The sequence below is a fragment of the Rhipicephalus microplus genome, chromosome X, assembly GCF_043290135.1.
Source record: "Rhipicephalus microplus isolate Deutch F79 chromosome X, USDA_Rmic, whole genome shotgun sequence".
Lineage (NCBI taxonomy): Eukaryota > Metazoa > Arthropoda > Arachnida > Ixodida > Ixodidae > Rhipicephalus > Rhipicephalus microplus.
The window spans coordinates 120490356-120512412 of NC_134710.1; the positions used below are offsets into that span (position 1 = coordinate 120490356).

The following is a 22057-nucleotide window of genomic DNA, read 5'->3' on the forward strand; positions in this document are numbered from 1 at the left end:
CAATACAACTTATGTGAATATGTTTTATGGACATTTCATATGAGCCATAGTGGTCCTCTTTCACTATATATAAGCATAAGGCCGCACTGCTAACATCCACTGAATGTTCATAATTGGAAAAGCGGGATAAAAAAATTGTACCTTGCTTTTAACATCTGAGGCCGCGAATTCAGATGATTGGTGTTCATTAGGTGCGTTTTCCCACAAAGCAGCCGACTGCGCACATGATATGTGCCGAATCGGGGTTGGTTAAAGTATTCTCTTACGAACATTTTTAGCGAAAGGCGTTTTTGTGAATACGGGCACTGAAGTCCCCATGAGCTATTGTAGTCTTCAAAGTCCACTGAAGTCCCTGTGAGGTATCCTCCAACGCCCGAACTAAATGTTTCCCAACCATCGTTAGGTCACTGTGCCAAGGAATGAGACCTATGCGGGACAGTATTCTTAAAGATGTCGACTAATGGCCGACGTAACTAGCCTGGATACTTGGGTTGGTTGATTGTTTGATAAGCGACTGATATATCAACATGCAAAGGGCTTGACACTTTATGTGTATATGCCCTCCTGTGCCACATACATATTTCCTCAGAAATATTACTATCTAGGATTTCGTGGGAGACGAAGCTCACCCTCGAGGACCTTGAAGACCAACAACAACTCGTCGCCAGGGCAAAGAGGGCAGTAGAAGCCAGAGGGTTCCTTGAATAAGGAGCCCTCCCACCTCAGGGTGACACCGGGCATTGCTCGGGGCACTGTTTCAAAATAAACGTTTACTTCTCTCTCTCTCTCTCTCTCTCTCTCTAGGATTTGACGCGCCAAAACCATGATACGACTGTGAGGCAAGCCGTGGTGAAGTACTCTTTTAACGCGCCCTCACACCGCAGAGTAAACGGGCTTCTACACTTTTGCCTCCATTTAAATGCGACTGCCGCAGCCGGGATCGAACCCGCGACCTTCGTGTCGGCAGGCGAGCACCATAAGCTATACGCCACTGCGACGGGCATTCGCTTAATAGAAAAAGAAATGTCCCACGCAATACGTTTATGCTTGAGCTAATAAAGCAGTTACATTGCGCACTGAATTCTGTTAGCCGTCTCCGAAACCTTATCAGGAACTTATAGAGAATTTCACGTCATCAAAGTCGTTTAGTTTGCCGACGCCAGTTGGCGTAGACACTCTTTAACTAATTTCCAAAGAGGATTACCTAAATAAAGTATTACTGCCACTAGAAAGCCACAGGAAGTTACTACTAGTACAACACCATTCACCGAAGCAAAGTGGTCCAGCAGCTATTGACCCATTCATCCGTTACCATGACTTCAGAGGTTAGAGTGCATGAGATGGCGCGATCCATTCACCCGTTACCGTGACTGCAGAGGTTAGAGTGCATGAGATGGCGCGACCCATTCACCCGTTACCGTGACTGCAAAGGTTAGGGTGCATGAGATGGCGCGACCAATTCACCCGTTACCGTGACTGCAGAGGTTAGGGTGCATGAGTTGGCGCGGCCCATTCACCCGTTACCGTGACTGCAGAGGTTAAAGTGCATGAGATGGCACAGCGTACACACGCCACTCGGACGTCTTCCAGCCCTGCACTGTAAGATTTGAAAGAGCAATAACAGACAGCTTAGAAAAAGCTTATTTCTCCCCCTTTTCTTGTGCATTATTTTTTACACATCTTCTTTAGTTCTTTTCAGTGACATATGTATATTAGCCACGGGCAACTTGGACACAACTTATCTTACTTTCTTTGAGTGTCTTGGAATATGTAGGTCCGAGCCCAAGATCGATATTTGCGATTCCTAACCCCTTGCACGCAAGATTGACGCGTCAGAAAAACTTTGTCCTCTTATTTCCCTATACATGCTTCTCGGCGTGTATGTGTTTGTCTAGCACGCTCATGTGTGTATGTGCATACGCGTTTGCATTTTTCGCTCACTTTTGTATGAATACGGTTGCAACCGTAATTGTATACCCGTGTATACGTCCTCCGACTTCCACTTAACTCACCATGTATAATGCGTCAGCGAACCAGTAGCGCTCCGCAGGTATAGTGAAAACCAGTATAAGTGTGGCTGAAAAACGTCACCGTGGTAAGAAAAAAATTGTACACAATGCCAGCTGTGAGCTTTGTATCAACTGTTCACACGCGTCAATATCTCTTTTGTTTCCATTACTTGAAATCGTTTCCATTGTTATCGCATTGTACTTACGCCTAAACGAATATAAATGTACGAAACTTACATGAGAATTTGGCCGCTGAGAAATGAGACAGTGACGCTTTCTACGCTCAACTCAGCGCAGGCAAAGTTCAGGTCATGCGACACTCTCTACGCCTAATATATTTTTTACTGAGCCTGAATCCGAGTTGTGGATAGTAGCATAGCGAAGTAGTTAGGGCGAGAGACTGCTTTTGTTCAGTGAGCTCTGTCTATACCTGCTTCTAGCAATGTTGATCTCTTAACTTTCGACGCGCGTCTGTAATTACTCAACTACAAGGAACGTGGAAGAGCAGCATGTCTACTCATACTTTGTATATCTAAGCAATCAAAAGGAAAGCGGTGATGACCAGCACAAACTCACTTTAATCGTTCTTTGGAAAACGATGCAAAGTCAAAGTATCCGTGTTCCGTCTGATACGTGCACTCTGGTAAGTTGTGCTACGTGTTCATTGAGTATCGCACCCAACTTTGTGCATCATTTCATCTGCCATCACACTCACATACATGCTGGGCCTGTCACCTGCAGGCTGACCAATACAGTTTCTCCAAAAACCGATCTTGTTTTCGTCTGTATAGTTCTTTGCTGAGTAAAAAAAAATACAGCATATCAACGGAGTGAATGATGGCGAGTGGGGTGAAGCGTCCGTCCAACCATCTGTCTGTCCACCCGTTCGTCCATCCATCCATCCATCCGTCCATCCATCTGTCCGTCCGTTCTTCCGTCAACCCGTTCGTCCACCCACGCGTTCGCCTGTTTGTCCACCACTTTCGGTTAAACTTGACGCAGGACAAGGTTAGACTAACAAGAGCTTCTCGCCTAAAAACAAAAAGAAACGCTACGTGGCATCTGTGCTATTATCTGCGGTGCTTTTCTGTTTTATTTTGTACGCGTGTCGTTCTTATCGCCTTTTGAAAACGTTTTTTATAGTATATGTCCGTTATAAACCTGATGTACTGAACCGACTGTTTGAAACCTGGAAACTGTTAAAGAGCTGCATATTCTGAGCTGTGAAAGAAAAAGAGAGATACGCATTCGGCTATGACATTACGATGAAAAAATATACGATAAATGCCGCAACGAAGCTGTACAGCTTTATGTATAGCTATAACACAAAGGCTACGAAGCTTTGGTGCTGTATTGTAATGATTTAAGAGCTAAGCACAGCAACAGTCACGTGACTCGCACTCTCACATATCCACGCAGACCTCTAACAGCGTCTATGCGTGCGTGCCCGCGAAATACAAACGAGTACACCGTCAAAGGAGGAACCACGATAAACTACCAGAGCATCTTAACCGATGAGACTGTGCCAGCAGTGCCGATTTAATTAGCTTTCGGGCCAGCGAGGAGTGAGCAAGAAACTAAGTTTGTTTCCAATAATGTCAGAACGCGGCAGTAACCTTTCTTTCCTACTTTTTCCTTCTTGGCGACTCGCATGTCTTTTGTTTCGCGGAGCTCTTTGTCCTCTCTAGCAAAGTTCAGCAGCGCCAATGGACCATCCAACTGTGTCTGAGTATATATATATATATAGTCATATAGCTTGCCTTTTTTCCTCAACCATTTGTTTTTCCTATGATTTATTGCTGCTTTCTCACGGAAGTCACCAGGGGCTGTTAAACATGAGCGTAGCGACGCATTGAAAAGAATAATGGAAAGAAGCATATAACTTTCGCAAATGATTGAGCAACATAAAATACAACGAACGGAATTTGGACGAAGAATGCAGAATGCAAGCCTCTGAGGTTGGCGGGCGAGGCCGATGTCGGCAGTTATATGGTATACCACCACGAAGTGGACTTCACTTGCAGCAGGAACCAAGTGCAAGGTTCTTGCAAGCTTGTACACCCGTAGATACTAGCCATCGTAGATCAATTCTTGGGTTCTATGAATCGCATCAGACTACTAGCGTACTAATACCAGCTTGTAATAGTGGATAACCAGTACAGAGTTTATGCCATGCACTAAGTCGGCAAGCTGTTGCGTCGATGTCGTTATTTATTTGTTTATTTTATTTCATCGTAAGCCTTGAAATCCTTTCAGCGATGGTTTGTTAGTTAGATCTTAGAATGTTTAGGGAAATCGCTTCCTTTTTTCCAGTCATGTCCGCTAACGTATGAGACGTGTTCTCATAGACTGTATAACTTATGATGCTCCGTGTGCGCGACATGGGAGAGGGTGTGCTTCTTATGCAGTCGTCCATGAACACACCTTTGTACGACCACTAACATCTTGCTGAGAATTTTATTTATTTATTTATTTATTTATTTATTTATTTATTTATTTATTTATTTATTTATTTATTTATTTATTTATTTATTTATTTATAGCGTTAGCCAAAAGGCTGATAAAGTATGGAGTACTAAAATACACTTCAGACATCGTTCACACTTCACACGTTGTACACTTCGTTCGACGTAAGTAATGAATAGAAACGGAACTGAGCATACAATCTATTAATAATTGTAAGCAATGTCACTTTGAGAAAACTTGGCCGGTATGACATGTTACACTTCATTTCTTTTCCTTTCTCATTAGACATCGCTCCCGACGGGCCGATTTTGGTTTCAGCGCGGATGGAGTGGCAATCATACCACATGTGAAGGTCGAGAAAAAACAGTAGTTGAAGAAAGTCGTTTTATGATTCTGGGCCGAAATTGCTTTCGCTGAGGGAATGTATAGCGTCGAAATCAAAGCCAATCACGTTTCGGGTTTCTTTTAAACCTCCGAAACGAAGCAAAACATCGAGTACTCTCCCTGCGCTCTGCAGGGAGTGTGCTCAGGCCGTACCTGTTTTTGTGTTTTTTTTTGTCATCCTGTCGACATATAGTTTTCAGGGGTCAACTGTACTATGCGATTTACAAGGAGGTACAAGAGGCACTCGTAAACCAATGAAATATTCTAAGTAAATGTCATTAAATGTCATATTTTCTTTTTCGCTCTCTAAATTGACATGAATATTTTTAAACATTGAAGCAAATGTAATTACTAGTTTTATTTGATGAGAACAGTACTCATGATATAGTAAAAAGGAAGTAGGTGATGCGGATGCTGGCTCGCTTTACTCTGAGTTAATGCTGTTACGAGCTTCACAGTTCCACGGTGAAATGTCGCTCTATAGAGTTGTGCACTACAAGAACTTGTTTTTTGGATTCGCTCATTCTTTAACATGACTCCTGTACGGCCAGTACTCGCACAAAATCTCGTCCGCCCGTGAAGAACGAGATGATCGCAAGTGTCGCTTTGTGAGACAAGATAGAGGAACCGTTCTTACCTGGGGATAGTGTCGTAGCACAAGGTCTTTGGCAGCTTCAGCCAAAGACTATCACGCACTTAGCAAGCCCTGAACGATCTGAAATACGCTATGTCTACGATGGCGAAAACCTTCGAAAGGATAATCCGCCTTGTCCGCAAAGTTTAGGTATGGTTAAAGTAGGATTGGCGGCTGTGAATTCGTCGTCACAAACGCTTGTTATCTCGAGGCCCGTTCTCCTCGGGCTCGCTGTTCGAGGAGATATCTCCCAAGCACACGCCCACCACTGCCTGGGCCGTGGTCAGACTGTGCGAATGTGACGACAGTTCATCCGTGCCCGCACCTTCTATGCAAAAGATACGGCTCAGTATTACCAGTGGAATTGTTGAAGCAAACATTTTACAGGCATGTTCTGCAGCTGTTCACCAACTACTGTCGAGCACTGTCGAGCGGTTTAGCATACTCAAGCAGCTTCAATCAAAGCCAGCGCACTCCATTTCAGGATCATGCTTGGCATCTTGCAGGAAAAACAGCGCTGTGAAGAAAGCTTGTGGAACTAACTAAGCTGCTAAATGTGGCTACGAGACTACGTGTGCTACAGTGCTACTACGACTCGTGACAGTAAATAGGCACAGTCGCGTACCGTTGAGAGACCCAGGTGCCGCTCAGGTCGGGTTCAGAGGGCGATGTTTCGGCGTGCCAGTTGCGAGCGAAGTCCCTGGCCCAGCGCAAGCAGCGGGCGCTGCCGTCCTCGCCCTTGGCGATAGCGCGGCCCGGGTATCCTGCGTCAGCCACATGCAAACATACGGCGTCAAAATGAAGCCCCGGCAGCTGGTTCCGCGCACGTGCAACAGAACTCGTCCCCAGAACAAGATGACCGCTTACAACCGTGACACTTCTCTTCTGCACCGCATGAAGCCGGGGCAGGTGTCTACAGGCCTCAAATACTTGCTATGTACTTATACGTAAAATCATATTCGCATGCGTAAAAAAAGTACCACCATTTAAAAAAAAATATGTACTCACTACCAGTTTCAGTGGATTTGAAAGTCGAAGAATGAACTTTCAGCCACGCACTCAGTGCACTATAAGAAACTTATCGATTCAGTGTATATCCAAGCAACAACCTGTTGTTGTTTTTGTTGTGAGATGAGGCGTCTACCCGCTACCTATTAACTTGAGTGTCTATGTAAATTAGATATAGTTGATATAGTACCTAAAAATATTCGCTTTACGGAAGCACGGTGGTGTTTGAGGGATTCTACAATCAAATTTCGAAGCGGATCATGCAATGATGTGGGCTCGGCAGTCGTGGGCTCGGCAGTCTGGAGTTGCAATAGCCCGAAAAAAAGAAACTCGCTTCTGTTCAAAGCAGCAATACAGATAAGCGGGACTGTTGTTCAATTCGATCAGTTTGTACCTTGTTTGATTATGATTATCATTGTTGACTTGTTGCTTTCGCTGATGTTTTTCTTAGGTAGTCTGCTTACAAAAATAGTTGATTTACTATTTGTATGAAACTTTAGTTACATCTGGGAGCAAATAGAAGCAGAAAAAAAACCGTAAAAAGCCAAAAAGGAAGGGGCTATGACCAAAGAACTCCCCCGTGTCACCGAAGAGCAGAACTTTGCAAATTTGATTTCAAGGCACCGTTCTCTCTATGTTGGTCGTGCTCTGTTACTAAGCCCTGTCGGAGACTCACGTGATTGAATTTTCGATCGCAAAGAGCGCTTCAGCGTTTATACGTGCCACGAAATGGAAATCGCTTTCAAATGCGCTAGGGCCATGTGCGCAATTGTCATTCCGTATCGCAGCTTCGATTTCTCACCAGTGAGATACCGCGTGGGAGAGTTCGCACGGATCACGTCACCGAGCGCGACAAACAACGTTTCACGACTGCAATATCCCCGACAGCCTGTGTATGGGGCAGTCGTGCCACATGCGCTCTACAGCACTCGAAATTTCGTGTTTCTTCCAACAACCTCGCAGCTGTCGGTGTAAACCACCGCACGTGAATCCACGAAACCTCGTTTTCGCTAGGTCTTCCCATAAGTGTATGAGCACAGTCAGTAAAACGACAGTTCTCACTTTCCAGATATGGGTGTACACCTTGCTTCTATAGTAACAGCGACGACCGCGTTCATTTCACTCCGGTTAGTGCACATAGGCCTGCGTCGCCGTTAAAAGGCTGGAGCCGAGATTTTATTGCGATGACTTTTCCTCGATTAAATGTTACCCTTATGACCAACCTCTCACGATCAACTTTTTTCTTCGAAAACGTAGGCCCAACTTCGCTTTCGCAGCTAACGAAGTGTGAAAGGCGGGAGAAGGAAGATCATAAAACGCTATACGCTGTGAAAAATCACGACCCAGATTTGTCAATACAAATCTCATTGGACGCCCTGCTCTACGCGAATATTTACGCTTCTCGGAGATGCCACTGTGGTTCGTTTTGAGTCGACCAATTCACAGTGTAATTTTATCTACTGGTGTCACAAGTTTTCCCAGAGGGAACACCGCAACGAGCTTGATGCAATATTGTATTTCAACCTAATACTGGGTAGTAAAGACAACAGCTAAAATCAACAACACAGCGCGCCAGTACCCTAGGAAGCCACCACTCTACAGACAAGCAAAATGGCTAAAATTGATTTGTGAGGAGCACGGAAAAAAAAACTTATTCCATATTTGGATCTCGAAAATTTTTCTATGTTGAAAAATGACCCGTAATCAATTTGGGAAATGTATTTTACGACGCAAAAGTGGGCTTGACAGTGACGTTCCTTTAGAGCCCACAAGAAAAAAAAAATGAATGAGAAAAAGTAACAAAACGGACTCTGGTGACTCACTCACACTGGCATCGTTCGTATACCCGCACATTAGGACGTGTGACAGAAAGCGCAAGAAAGAATCGTATAGCTGGTGCAAAAAAAAGCACTTGAAAAAAAGGAGAGACACACACGAATTGGTTTGTTGTGCATGCACTTCCATCTGGTATTTAGAATAAAATGACAGCATTTAAAAACAGAAATACCTTCGCAACCGTCATATTTACAGTGGCAGGGCGTTTAAAACCCTAAAAAAAAGGAGAAAGACGTTATATGGTGAAAACTAAAATGCAGCAGCGTATATTATTCCGGTATAATACGGCAAACGGAGCAGAAAAGTGCTCTTACTTTCAGCGAGGAATGAAGAAAGAAGATACAGAGAGGTTTAGGCAGACGTCATTTAGCAGCTTTAGAAATGCGGGCACTCTGTGTCAATGTTCTCCCCGGGTCGGTCCCCCAGCACCGCCGCTACCTTACCCTTTCTGAGGAAGTGTCTCGTCAAATATGCAAGGCCCGGAAAGCGGCTCCACAAAAGGCTGGGGCTGCCTGGGCACGTGAGTGCTGCTTTGAAGCTCCCGCTGAAAAATTGTACCTGAACGAACCCCCCTCTCCGACCCGGGTGCGCGAAGCGTCCCGAAACTTTCAGCTTAATCGGCTCGCCCGTCGCTCCGCTTTCTCCCGTCGGGTGGGAAACGAGTGGCGCCCTCCCGAACGGCCAAAACGAAAGGAAGAGGGGGCGAAAACTCGAGCTCGCCAACCGGCCGGCCGCGATGCTCTTCCGCCGACAGCCAGGGCAGGGCAGTGCAGCGAAGGGCCAAAAGCAGGCGCAAAAGTTTTCGCGCTGATGGGAGGAGAGGGATAAAGGGCGGCCCGCTCAATAAGGGGTCATGCACGACGGTTTCGCTTATTAGCGGTCGCCAATCGACCTCGACAGTTAATCAATTTGCGGCCTGCGCTTCGATAAGCGCGAAGCCCGGGCTGTGCGCCTTATCAGAACGGGTAAATTTGGACAGCGAGCTAAGTGAAATGCGCGGCCCATGACTGCGAATAGGAAGGGTTAAAAAAAAAGAAAGTCCCCTAACGCCACTGTGCTTTTGTTCGGCATCATTCGCCCCGTCCTTTCATTGCACTGTTCATTAAGTGAGGCGTCCGAAAAGTGGAGCTTGCTTTTCCGCACAGCACTTCTTTTTCTTCTCTTTTTTTCTAATCTATCGCGTTTCTCAATGGCCGAGGCATATTCTCTGTTGAAGACATAAACGCTATGGGCGGTGCAAATGAATACTACAATAGTGCGACGTTGACTACATAGAAGGTAAATTGGGTGTAGTATTCACGTTGCGTAAATACCCAGTCAATCAATTGTGTCTCGCATATGTCATGTCCGTTGTTCTCCATTCTTATTAGAAAGCACCCACGCTGAAATTATAATGTTTACAATATTGTCAGTGCTATACGCTGGTCATAAATGCACACCAGGCCTCGTATCGGTTGATTTACCTTGACAGTGGAGAGAACTTTATCAAAAAGTATTGACGACTCACGTCGCGCCTTCTCTCTCTTTCTTTTCAGATAATAAGGCTGAGATCGTGCTTAAATCTTGGCGCATACAGAGAGAGAATAAACTTTTATTTGAGAAAGTGCACTGTGCGCCCAATGTGGGCGGCCTCCTTATTCTAGGTAGCTTGGGCCTCCGCCATCTCCCGCGCCCGTAGTATATAGAAATATATGTGAAAACTTTCACGCAGCCGAATAATGTGGGGCAGTATAACAATAATTTGGAGAGGTTCTTTGTTTTTTGTAGGTAGCGCCCCGTTAAAGACAACATTTTTCAACTCGACGACAGGTCTTTCACTGAATGAAAGACCTTGGAAGCCTGGCTTCACAGCACATCATCCAGGAAAGCCTCACGAACCTTCCCGAAATTCGATACGCTGCACTGTGCGTGTGTTGTGAAAGGCGTCTTTCTCTCTCTCTCTCTCTCTTTATTTCCTTATTCACATCTCTCCACGAGTAGAGTAGCGAACAGGACATAGCCTAGTTAACCTTCCCGACTTTCCTGTATTCATTCTCTCTATCGCTTTCTCCCACTTTGATTTTTTCGATTACTACCTACTTATTTTATCAGTCATAATAGCACTGTTCACTATAGCACTGTTCTCAATTGCATTTTGCATGCGCACGTCAGCTATTTAGTTTGCTGCTGAAAATTTACCTGCAGAAAAAAAAACAATAGAAACAGCCATTCTATTCAAGTATGCAGTTATTTGTGCGTTTTGTTTATGGTTCTTTTATTTTATATCTGTTCTATGTGGCATTACCTAATTATTTGTGTTCACAAGACGTGTGATAAGCAAATATATTCAAGAGGCAATTCTTTTTATCTGATTCAAATCGTAAATATTTCACATTTATTTATGAAATCTTTATTTTAACAAAGAGCTCGTCTGCGTGGATACTCTTACGCATTCTTGTTTATTACATCTCTATGTAAGAAGTTTTCATAACATGGCTTTACGGGCATAACTTCACAAGAATGTTGGCCAAGGGATTCGTCAAAACCCAATAAACCGAAAATGTGAAGTGGCACGTAGGGGTTTAGCAGCCAGACAATCGACTGTGTGTCTCTCTTATGTCACTTGTAGCGCCAAAACATGTACGTTCAAAGAGCACCACGATGAAAATGGCGAGTATATTGGTCCATTTTACGAATTCGCTGCAGTGATCATGAATGACAAAGGTTAACGGCTTCGTACTTTATCATACGCTAGGGATATCTGCTTAGCGAAGCAGCGAACGCTGTCGCGTCCATTGCATAGGCATCGCACGTGACACGTATGTACAGAAGTTTCGGCTTTAGCACACCAACTGTGGCGCACATGTTGTACATCCTTCTTTTGTTTACTGTATCATCGGTGTATTCCAGGAAGAACTGGAATATTCATAAACGTGAATTCCAGCCACTTCTAATGTTGCGCATGTTATTGCCCAACAGAAAGCAGCATTCAGGAAGGAAGAGCTTTGAGAATTAGGCCCCAGATTTATTCTCGAATTTTCTCTCTTTATTTCGCTTCGAGATTAGCAGTACAACTGTATGGTGTTTTGCTGCAAATCTCTAGGAGGCAGATTCAATTATCGACCACGTTGGCCACATTGCTGCCAATGTACTTTATAGATTTACGAACAGCTTTAGGAAACCAATGTGGTCAAAAGTAATCCGGGATCTCGCGCTACGCAGTTGTATCGTACTTTTGGCCGGAAAAAACTCACAATGTCATCCTGAAGATCACCTACCACAAGAAAAAGTTTACAGGATGTTATGTGCTTGTAAGGTGTATTAGCAGTATAAAACGGTACAGCGAAGCAGTTGCAAGCGTTTCCATTGTCGAAGAGTTTTTAACGACACAGTTTCTCATCGATGATTACTAAACCGAATAAAGCGATGATAAAATCGGACGTACTGGTCATGGGGGGGGGGGGGATTATTGTACAGGATAATTGCGAGTAGCAGGATTTCCACCACCGTGTGGGTTACTGCCATATTAACGACCTGCTTGTGTGTGAGCGAGCCGACTGACTGCAGCTGCCCGCGAAGCAGGCACTGTTCATAACAGAAGTGGCAAAGTCTTCACGGCTGAGAGAAAATGAGTCTTGATAACTAAATTGTCATGAAGAAAAGGAGTTCTGATAAAGAAGAGTGTGAGCAAATGATGGCGAAGTGCTCGAATCAGACACTGAAAAGACCCAACGATGGCGATTGGCGCTCTCATTATGGTATTTGGTAACACAATAACGTAAGCTTGCGTATATTTTTGGGCACTCGACAACCACTTCCCCTTCAAGCAATCTATATTATTGGCGGCACTGCCTTTTCTTTGATATGATCATCATTAGCCATATTAAAACATTTGATTGCTACTGCTATTAGCGTTACAGTACAGGCCTGCCTTATTTCAACCTCTCCCGATGGCTCAGAAACGGTTAGATCCTACTACTGGCCATATAACCACGGATGTCGCATTCCGATGTGAAAGGAGGGCTAAACGCCGTTTACGTAAATTTTGTTTAGCGTTCATAAAAACACGTTAATAGCAATCACTTTGTATGCTTCAGCTACAACGTCGTTAATGCCAGAACTGTTGCTTTCGTACGTAAAAACAGTTTTGATTGTTAAAATTTTAGAGGAGGACCCACTTAATGTCATATTGTTTCGCTCTGTAAACGTTCAACTGATTGTGATACTGGCTGAAAGTACGCTATACGATCCTCACCGGCAGGTTACTCATGCTGACCTCATTTTTTTTTCAAGAGCAGCGGGTGTCCTCCTCTCGCACTCCGAGGAAGTGAAGTGGCCAGGAGTAACTGCGCACAATAGCTAGCCTCTTGGATCACAGCCAATGAAGTGCATCTCGGCGTATGCTGACAGAACGTATGGTTACGCCCAAGTCAAAACATACGCGACGCCCCCTAGATACTTGTGAGCGACTTTCTCCCGCATTCCAGGTGCCTGGGCAAACACTGGTCAGGCCGGGCTGCAGCGGTGCCTGCACCTGCCTCGTATAACAAACGGCGCACAGGGCGTACAGCAGCTCGTGATTACCGTCGACCAGATTCTGGCTTCGAAGGAGAAGCCGTTCATTAAGAATACAGCACAGGGAAAAGAAAACAAGTTAGAGCAGCGCGGAAGGCTTCTTGCACATCATGAATTCTTCTGAGCTGCGGCAGTGCGCCGTCACTGAATCGATTCCCTCCTTCCGCCATTCTGCTGGCCGCACAGGAGCCACTGGCCTCGGCAGCCCCCTTTGTCTTGCCTCCTTCGACACGTTGGAAAATCTATTTTAAGCCTCATTAGGCCGATAATTAACATCGGCTTATGCTGCAAATTGGAGTGCAGCCATTGTGAAAAGGGGCCACGGGAAGGTTGCACGCGAGTGGGCAGCCTGCAGGAGGGGCGCTTGCGGGGAAGAAGTCGATGCGGGCAGAGTTCGTCGCGTCGATGCCCGTCCACGCCGCTGCCGCAGATTTGAACACGGCTGCCGCAATTCGGGCCGGTTATTAGGCGGCATGGAACGCGTGCACGGCACCGGTGGCTCCTCTAATTTCATATATAGCCAAGGACATCGATCGGTATTGCTCGCTCACGATGGCTGCAAAGATTGAACCTAGCCACAAAACCGCTACGCTTGTCCGTAACTCTTGAGAGACACCTTGAAGGAAACTGCTTTAAATATCTCACAATGTTCAGCAATGACACCGTGTCTCGCTGCTTCTGAGGATGTTCACCTACCAGCATTTTATTGCTCTTGTAGCACTTTTTAAATGCATTGTCAAAGTTTTCTAGTAGTAGTATGTCCGTCTACGCGTTTAAATTGTGTATATTGTTGTAAAAACCTATCTGGCCATGTAAAGCAAATATCGTTACCTAACAATATGCGGAATATCACCGATCACAAAAGCGGAAATAAGGACTTAAATTGTCATTAGTATTTTTTTTTACAAAGCACAAAAGAATCTCTTTGAGAGAGGATACTTGAACAGATAGGAAAACGCGCAAAAACGAACAAACTCCCGCGCCAGTGAGCCATTACGTCTTGGGCCGTGACGGCGTCTCTCGGGCGTATAGTCAATTTTCTTATCCAAAAAAATTCACTGCTTCGTACTTTAGAAGAGTCTTAGAGCGAACTAGGCAAGCTTTGAGAAGTATACTGCACCGCGACGACTGAGGTAAGAGAAATTTTAATTTTTATATTTACTAAACCAAGAAATGCTAAGTTTTCCCTTGCCTTTCGCAAAGTTACCCCCATTGTCAACAAAAATAATGATAACAAATATTTTATTAGTCTAGGTTAACTTTTTATTCCTTATTGCAGGCTAATTTGAGCTTCAGGAACTGTATACAATAATCATGACCCCCCAGTTCTCAAACCATCTCACGAAAACTTCGGTCAATTGTGTTGTTAAGCTCGTCAGGTCTGCAAAGAATGCTTTGTATATTGGGATCCAGGGCCCGTATTCACAAACAGTACCTATATTAATGTTTGTAGAAGGCCCCGCCGCGGTGGTCTAGTGGCTAAGGTACTCGGCTACTGACCCGCAGGTCGCGGGTTCGAATCCCGGCTGCGGCGGCTGCATTTCCGATGGAGGCGGAAATGTTGTAGGCCCGTGTGCTCAGATTTGAGTGCACGTTAGAGAACCCCAGATGGTCGAAATTTCCGTAGCCCTCCACTACGGCGTCTCTCATAATCATATGGTGGTTTTGAGACGTTAAACCCCACATATCAATCAATGTTTGTAGAAGAAAATTGCCGCCACTATTGACACTACACGCCACATTAACTTAGCAAGTAAAGTGTTGCGGTGCTGAACTCTAGGACGCGGGATCGATTCCTGGCCACAGTGGCCTCATTAACATGAAGCCAAAACGTAATAACACCCGTGTACTTAAATTTAAGCGCAGATCAAACAACACCAGCTTAATTTTAATCCGGAGTACCTTACTATACGGCGTGTATCATGATCATGTTGTGATTTTGGCAAGCAAAGCCATTTAGTTACATTGAATTCCTGACGCTAGGCACATATTTCAAAACAGATGAAATGCGAAAAAAACACAGGAGAAGCGTGGCGGCATTTATACATGTGTTATCGAATGTTCCAGCCTTATCACTGGTCTTCGCGCAAGCTCTGGAATACTCTCGAGTGCTCACGTCTGGCGGGTAAGGTTAACAGAATATTTTACAATTATCACAAAAATTTTCCAGCAATGAGGCGCAGTTTGCGCTAAGCATTAAACCTGCAGGCTATGCGGGTGAGAACCGAGTGAAACAACTGTGAAAATAAGAAACGCGCATATCAATATCGTATTTTGTGTTCTTTGCGCAATGCGCTTTTTTTTTCTAAACGATGCGCCAACTAACCTGTAAACATGCGTTACTAGATTGGACATGTAATTAACGAAGTCAATCGGCTGACCAATATAAGCAATCAAAACTTAAGGATCATGCGAATTCGGCCCCAAAATTGTAAAGGCGCCTTCGTATTCGTTCCTGAATCCAAAAAATGGAGTACACCGAGTCTCATAAATAAAGCACTCTGATCACGTTTATCACATCATTCGCGATCATTAACGTTTAATGTAAAATATCGCAATCAAAGTAGTCCATAGCACCGCAGGATTGCTTCACGAAACCCAGAAGTCAGGAGGCATTCGTTGAAGGTGGTCAATCGCAGGACGCCGAGGTCAAAGAAGGCGGCCGCCCACAGGTGGAAATAACATGAGTAGCCTTGACAGGCTCGTGCAGTTTGGAAAGTGTCAACGTTTGCGTCACTTACCGCACGTCAGCAGAAACATGTACGCAGTGAAGAAGCCTCACCGCTTTATGGAAATAGTTGTAACCAGGACACAAGAATAAGAAAGAGGGAGGGGGTGCAATAAAGCACAACCACGCAGGACATTATCACTAGTGCTCTTTGATTTACTGTAACGTTACGTTGAGTTTGGATTTAAGAAATATAACTAGAAGCCAGGAACACATATTACAAGTAGCGCGATGAGAAGAGAAAAAAAAAACACAGGCTCAGATCGCGTTCAAATTAGGCTTATTGTATTAACAAAACCAAGCGTATTCACGTTAAAATTCAATACTTTGCGAACTTCAACTATATTAGACTGAACTCTCTCATGACACAAATTAAAAGAAAAATGTGTAATCACTCAGCTCATTTTAGTTTAGGCTAAGTAAATAATAATTAAGAAAGAACTTGCCCAAACGCATACTCTTCTTTATACGGCACCGAATGAGTAAAATTCATGTCCGTTACTATTTTCCTTATATTCAGGCACCTAGAAAATACTGGTATGGAAGAGGAACCAAAGCGAGTGTTTCATTCAACCCTGCAAAATGAAATATTCATTGAATCCTGCATCTTTGTCTGGGTACGTCGGGTGGCGTCAAGTGGCGACGTAAGAAAGTGATCAGCAGCTCACCTACCCTCCTACCCCGTCCCCGCCATCTCCAGACTCCTTACGTCCCTCATCTTGCTGGAATGAATTCAACGATTCAATCTAACATTTATTCATTTTCCGACTGGCGCTTTCTAAACGCTATAGCAGCAGTGTCGCCGGTTCGTGAATGGTGCAATATATAAAAAAAATATGAATAGGGCCTAGCAAGTGAATGAATGGTTTATTGTACTGACCATGTCCATGCTTTGTCGATGACGCGAGTTGTGTCTCGTTATACATGTTAGTCTGCGCAGGCCCCGAGAGAGCGCACACCGGACATCTTCGTCCCGTTGCGCTGAATCAACCAATGACCCCGGAAGAAGTCGCAAAGAAACTATTGCGGAGGAATCGCTTCGCCAGCGCGCTGTCTTTATAACCTTGTGGAAAACCTCTTAAAAAGCACATGCTTTTAAACTCATTCTACGCTTAAAATGCGATGAAAAATCATTGAACAGTGAAAGTCCCTGGAGCCACTGCTTCAACAAGCGAACTTGAGAGAATGGCTCTCTAAACTTCACCTGTTCAATTATATTGCCATCACTGAGGGCCTCTATCTTCCCCCGAATATCTGTATTGTTTGTACCTCTTTAAATGTTTGTCACTTGAATACTGGCAATAATTATCCACATACTGTTTGGCACAAGATGACAATGGTTTATAAAACTAAATTCTATTTTTCCTGCAACCTATGTCTGTCGTTATATTAGAGCGCGTTTAGAAAAGAAAACGCGTGCTTTAGCTGGCTGGCTGTTCGCTGCTTCTCTCCACCTACTAGCACCTGTTTTCTTTTTGGTTATTGTATTGTAGTTCCTATTTTGTTGTTGTGGTTACTTCGTGCGCTATACCACGGCGGGCTGGAGAAGGCTGACTGAGGCACAGATTGGCAGCTTGACTTTGCTCTGCTGTCGCTGGCGGCTGCTTTTAGTCAGAGCTGATACGCTAATGGCTTCTCGGTAATTAACTCATTAGTTAACTTCTCAAGTGCGGCAGCTCGCGCATTATGGCGGGACTGCGGCCTCAAGATTGCAGGCACTGTTTGAAAATGAGTCCAGTCTTCTTCGTCCAAAATTGACACGCACCGCTAGCAACAGCTATATTCGAGAATTTCGGTTGCTGTGCTGTTGGCGTGGAAGGCGCTCATTCCGAGCTCGACAACGAGAAGCCACATCTCCCGACTTCCGTGTAATTAAAGAGCATCAGCGATAAACCACGTCAGGTTGTGCGCTTTCTGTTGCTGCGCCTTTGGGACTGGCACTTGTACTTTTTCGCTTTCTTTGGTGCGCGTCTTTATTCTCCACCGAGCTTCTTGCTCACGTCGACTGAGGACGAGTAACTCTTTTTTTTCTTTCTGAGTCATACACGTGACGTATAACAATATCAGTAGACCAACAACATTGCTTTGAGCCAAGTGAGCTGTCAGCATGCTTACATTTCCAAAATGATACCTTAGAAGCCGTCCATTCTTCCAAATAAGTCTTTGTAAAAATCGTTTGTTTTTTATGGAAATATATTAGCTTTTGCACTCCTATAAGAAAAGATTGTAAAGAAATAAACGAAAACATTTTATTAATTATAATAGAAGTACTGATTTCAAGTGACATTGCCCACTACAAGAAAACCGGTGTCCGACAGTTCCATCACTTCAGTTGCTCAAATCTAGTTGATTCTCCTGCGTCTATGTGGAGCGAAAACAAAACGCATCTGGGACACTGGCAATTGCCTTTTTCCGAGAATCAAGCGTTGGGCCTCATTAAAGTACCTTAAGTTTAGAAAATAGCGAATTAGGTGACTACAAGATCATTAATGCATCTGAATGCATGTTGTTCTAGTGAATTTTGGTCGTAATAATCAACGTGATCAGCATTAGTGCTCATTTAATTATTGTTCTCTCATGGTATGCTATACGTGCATAAACTCTAATCTCAAGTCGCAAATGCGCTCCCCAATGCGTCACTTCCTCATCACTTTACCTACGTTAAGCTCCATGAAATCAAATAGTGCTACTAACTTTTTTTTCACCCGCTACTACCAGGCGGTCATTAAGAGTGAGTGGGTCAGCGTGGCATAGTTTCTTTCAAAGACACTGCACGATGTTACGACCGGCCCTAGGGAACCAAGCAAGAGGAGTTTGGGGGAGAACCGGTTCTTGACCGACGGTGTCGTCCACCCCCACCTCCCCATTCAGGCTCCTCCTCTCGCCGGGAGAACTCCGGAATCTGCTGTGCGTTCGTGACCATGTTTGGGCATTTTTTAGGGCGCCGTGACCATATATGGACATCGTGTTAGGTTGTGCCACTCCATGTGTTGTGAAGTGCGTTTCCTCCTCCCTCGTGGCCGAGGTGCCGGGGCCACCGTATTGGCTGACAATGCGGACAATGCGCCCAGTGTTGGCAACGCGGCGCTATAAAATGCCGAAGACGTTTTGTATCTCTCACTCTTCTCTCTTTGGATCAGTTGATCACTTCTCCACATGTAAATAAATCTCTGTCGTTCGTTCGGGCGCTTCTTTTCGCTGAATTGTTGGACGATGGATCCTGCTACGGGGCCAGCTACCGAAAACGAGACCGGCAGGACCCGGAGTTCCAACAACTGAATGGCAGGGCAGGATTCCGTATAAGAGCTTTTTCAAGCTTTATTTGTAGACTAAGTTAACGGAAAACTTGAGGCAAGGCAGGAACCTAGAGCTGTCGTTGCCATCAAGGTTAATTAGTTGCAGGACAGGAATCTTTGTGGAACAGAGACAGCGGTACTGGAGGCAGCCATCAATCTGAAATCCCTGCGAAAGTCCATGTTGTTGCTACTTGCAAGGGAGTTGAATCTGGAGGTGTCGGACTCTCAAAGAAAGCCAGAGCTGATAGAGGCGATTCTCGCATTGGGGGCGGAGGATGACGAGCTGTCAGAATGTGTCGAGGAGATTCAGGAGAGGCAAGCGGCAGAGGCCGAAAGAAAGGCGGCCGAGGCCGAAGGAAAGGCAGCGGAGGCCGAAAGGAAAGTGGCAGAAGCCGAGGCAGATAAGATGCGAAAGCACGAGCTTGAAATGAAGCGCCTCGAGCTAGAGATTAGCCATAATAGTAGAGCAAGAGGCAGCGAGGCATCCGGTACCGCAGAGCGGGTCAGGTTCAAAATGACGGACCTAATGAGATCGTACAAGCTAGGGGAGAACATTGGGCTGTTCCTCGTCAACTTTGAGAGAACTGGTGAAAGGCAAGGTTTCAGCCAGGATACATGGCCTCAACGCTTGTTGTCCCTACTTCCGGGGGAGGCCTCAGAAGTAATCGCGCGCCTCACGAAAGAGGAAGCTGACGAGTACAGTGAGGTAAAGTCGAACCTTCTCAAGAAATACAGGTTGTCAGCGGAAGGTTTCAGACAAAAATTTCGCAACGCCGTAAAAGAGAACAATGATTCATACCCGGAGTTTGCTCACAAGTTAATGGCCAACATGGGGGAGTGGCTCAAAGAGGAAAAGGCGTATGGGAATCATGACAAGGTGCTCGAGTGTATCGGTCTGGAACAATTCTATCAAAGGCTACCAGAAAAGGTGAGGTTCTGGGTGCAGGATAGACCGGACGTGAACACCGTAACGAAAGCCGCAGAGCTCGCTGAAGAATTCGTTACGCGTCGCGCCCTTGGGGCAAACAGCGAGCCTAAAAGGGAAAAATTCCTACTACCGAATAAGGCGCCGTTTAGAAAACAACCAACAGGTCTCGCACAAAAGGGTGAGGAAAACAAGGCATCTAACCATGGGGCGTCGGCAGAGGCAAGCAAAAGGAAATTTGAGGCGAAAAAACCGGCGGCTTGTTTCAATTGTCACGAAACAGGGCACTTCGCGAAACATTGCCCGAAAGAAAAGGTGGCTTTTTTATCTATAAATGAAGCCGATGAGAACATGAAGTTGTTAGAGCCCTATATGTACGACCTTACCGTGAACGGCAAGCAGTGTCGGGTTCTTAGAGACTCCGCAGCCACTATGGACGTAGTTCATCCGTCTTTTGTTCAGTCCGGACAGTATTCAGTTACGTTGGAAACGGAAGCCGCGGTATCACCATATCTACCCCCTCAGTATCCTTACTTATTTTCAAATAAGTCAGATCAAATGCTGAAGGAGAAAGGTCTAACGTTGGGAGAAGGCATAGTGCAGGCACTGACTAGATCGAAGGCACGTGCGCTGGCTGCGAGAGCAACATTCACTGAGGCAAACAAGCCTCAAATCGACAACGGGCCTGATTGCGAGTTGGACACCACGGTAACAAATCGACTTGTGCGAGAACAGGCTGCAGAAGCCATATTCGCGGAGGCAACCATTCCTAAAGATGACGATGAACCTCCTCCCGAATTGGAAGGGGTCAATTACGCCTCATTGACCGAGCAAATAGAAAATGCGGTTGCTCCCAAGCCGATTCCTGGTAGTACAGAGGATAGCACAGAGGGTGACACATTCCAGGTACTAGGAAATACAAAAGAGTTGTGTGTCCTGCCAACTTCGGATAATTTCAGTCAGCTGCTGCAGGTGAGCCCCGCTTCAGTAATAACAGAACATAAGGGAGACCCGACGCTTAAGCAATTCCAGGACAGTTCGAAAGAGGGAATCACCAAACAAAATGTGAGATTCCAAGAGAGGAGCGGCATACTCTATCGAAAATATCTAGATAGGCGAGGAGTAGAGTTTGACCAGGTAGTCGTACCTCAGGCGTATCGTCAGGATTTGCTTAGTTTGGTGCATGGAGGATCATGGTCAGGCCACTTAGGCGTAAAGAAAACGAAAAATTGTCTTTTACAGGAATACTACTGGCCTGGATGCTTTAAAGATGTAGAGAGGTTTGTAAAATCTTGCGATGTGTGTAAGCGAGTGGGTAAGCCGGGAGATAAGGCGAAATTTCCAATGAAGCTGGTACCCGTAATCACGGAGCCCTTTCGTCGGTTGGTAATTGACACAGTAGGTTCTTTTCCAAAGACAACTTCAGGCTACCGTCACATCCTGACCTTAATCTGCCCAGCTACTAAATTTCCAGAGGCGGTCCCGCTAAAAGAGCTAAGTTCCGTGGAAGTAGTGAACGCACTTCTGTCCGTGTTTGCCCGAGTAGGCTTTCCTGCCGAGATACAATCAGACCAGGGCACCACTTTCACGAGTGCCTTAACGACAACCTTTCTAGAGCGGTGTGGCGTGAAATTATTGCATAGTTCAGTCTACCATCCGCAGTCGAACTCGATAGAAAAGCTTCACTCCGTGATGAAGCGAGTGTTAAGAGCCTTATGTTTTGAACGAAAAACTGACTGGGAAATGTGCTTACCTGCAACGATGTTCGCACTAAGAACTGCACCACATGAGACAAGAGGGTTTACGCCAGCGGAACTTGTTTACTGCCGCAGACTGCGGTCTCCTCTTCGTATGCGGAGAGAGTCGTGGGAAGGTCAGGGTGATGATCCTGTAGTAGTGGAATATGTCCTCACCTTATTGGATCGTCTAACAAAAGCCCAAGAACTGACCGAGAGTGCGATGACCAAAGCACAGCAGAAGGCTAAGCTTTACTACGATCGGACAGCTAAAGCGCGACACTTTGCTGTAGGAGACAGGGTCATGTTGTTGAGGCCCTCCCAAAAGAATAAGCTTGAAGTGCAATGGGTTGGCCCGGCTGAAATTACTCGAAAATTGTCTGACACCAACTATGTGGTAAAATTACCAGGAAGTCATAAGGTGCACCAGGTGTATCATAGCAACTTACTCAAACCCTATAAAAAGAGGGAAGCCATCGTG

General features: G+C 45.3%; 1 protein-coding gene across 1 annotated transcript in view; it reads right to left on the reverse strand.

Moving 5' to 3' along the window:
* LOC119176802 (protein APCDD1-like) overlaps nucleotides 1-22057 on the reverse strand; it is a 317056-nt gene that overhangs the window by 210471 nt on the left and 84528 nt on the right. Inside the window, exon 2 of the mRNA XM_075876417.1 lies at nucleotides 6119-6257. Within this exon, the coding sequence (XP_075732532.1) occupies nucleotides 6119-6257 (139 nt within the window). The remainder of the gene's footprint in view (nucleotides 1-6118; nucleotides 6258-22057) is intronic.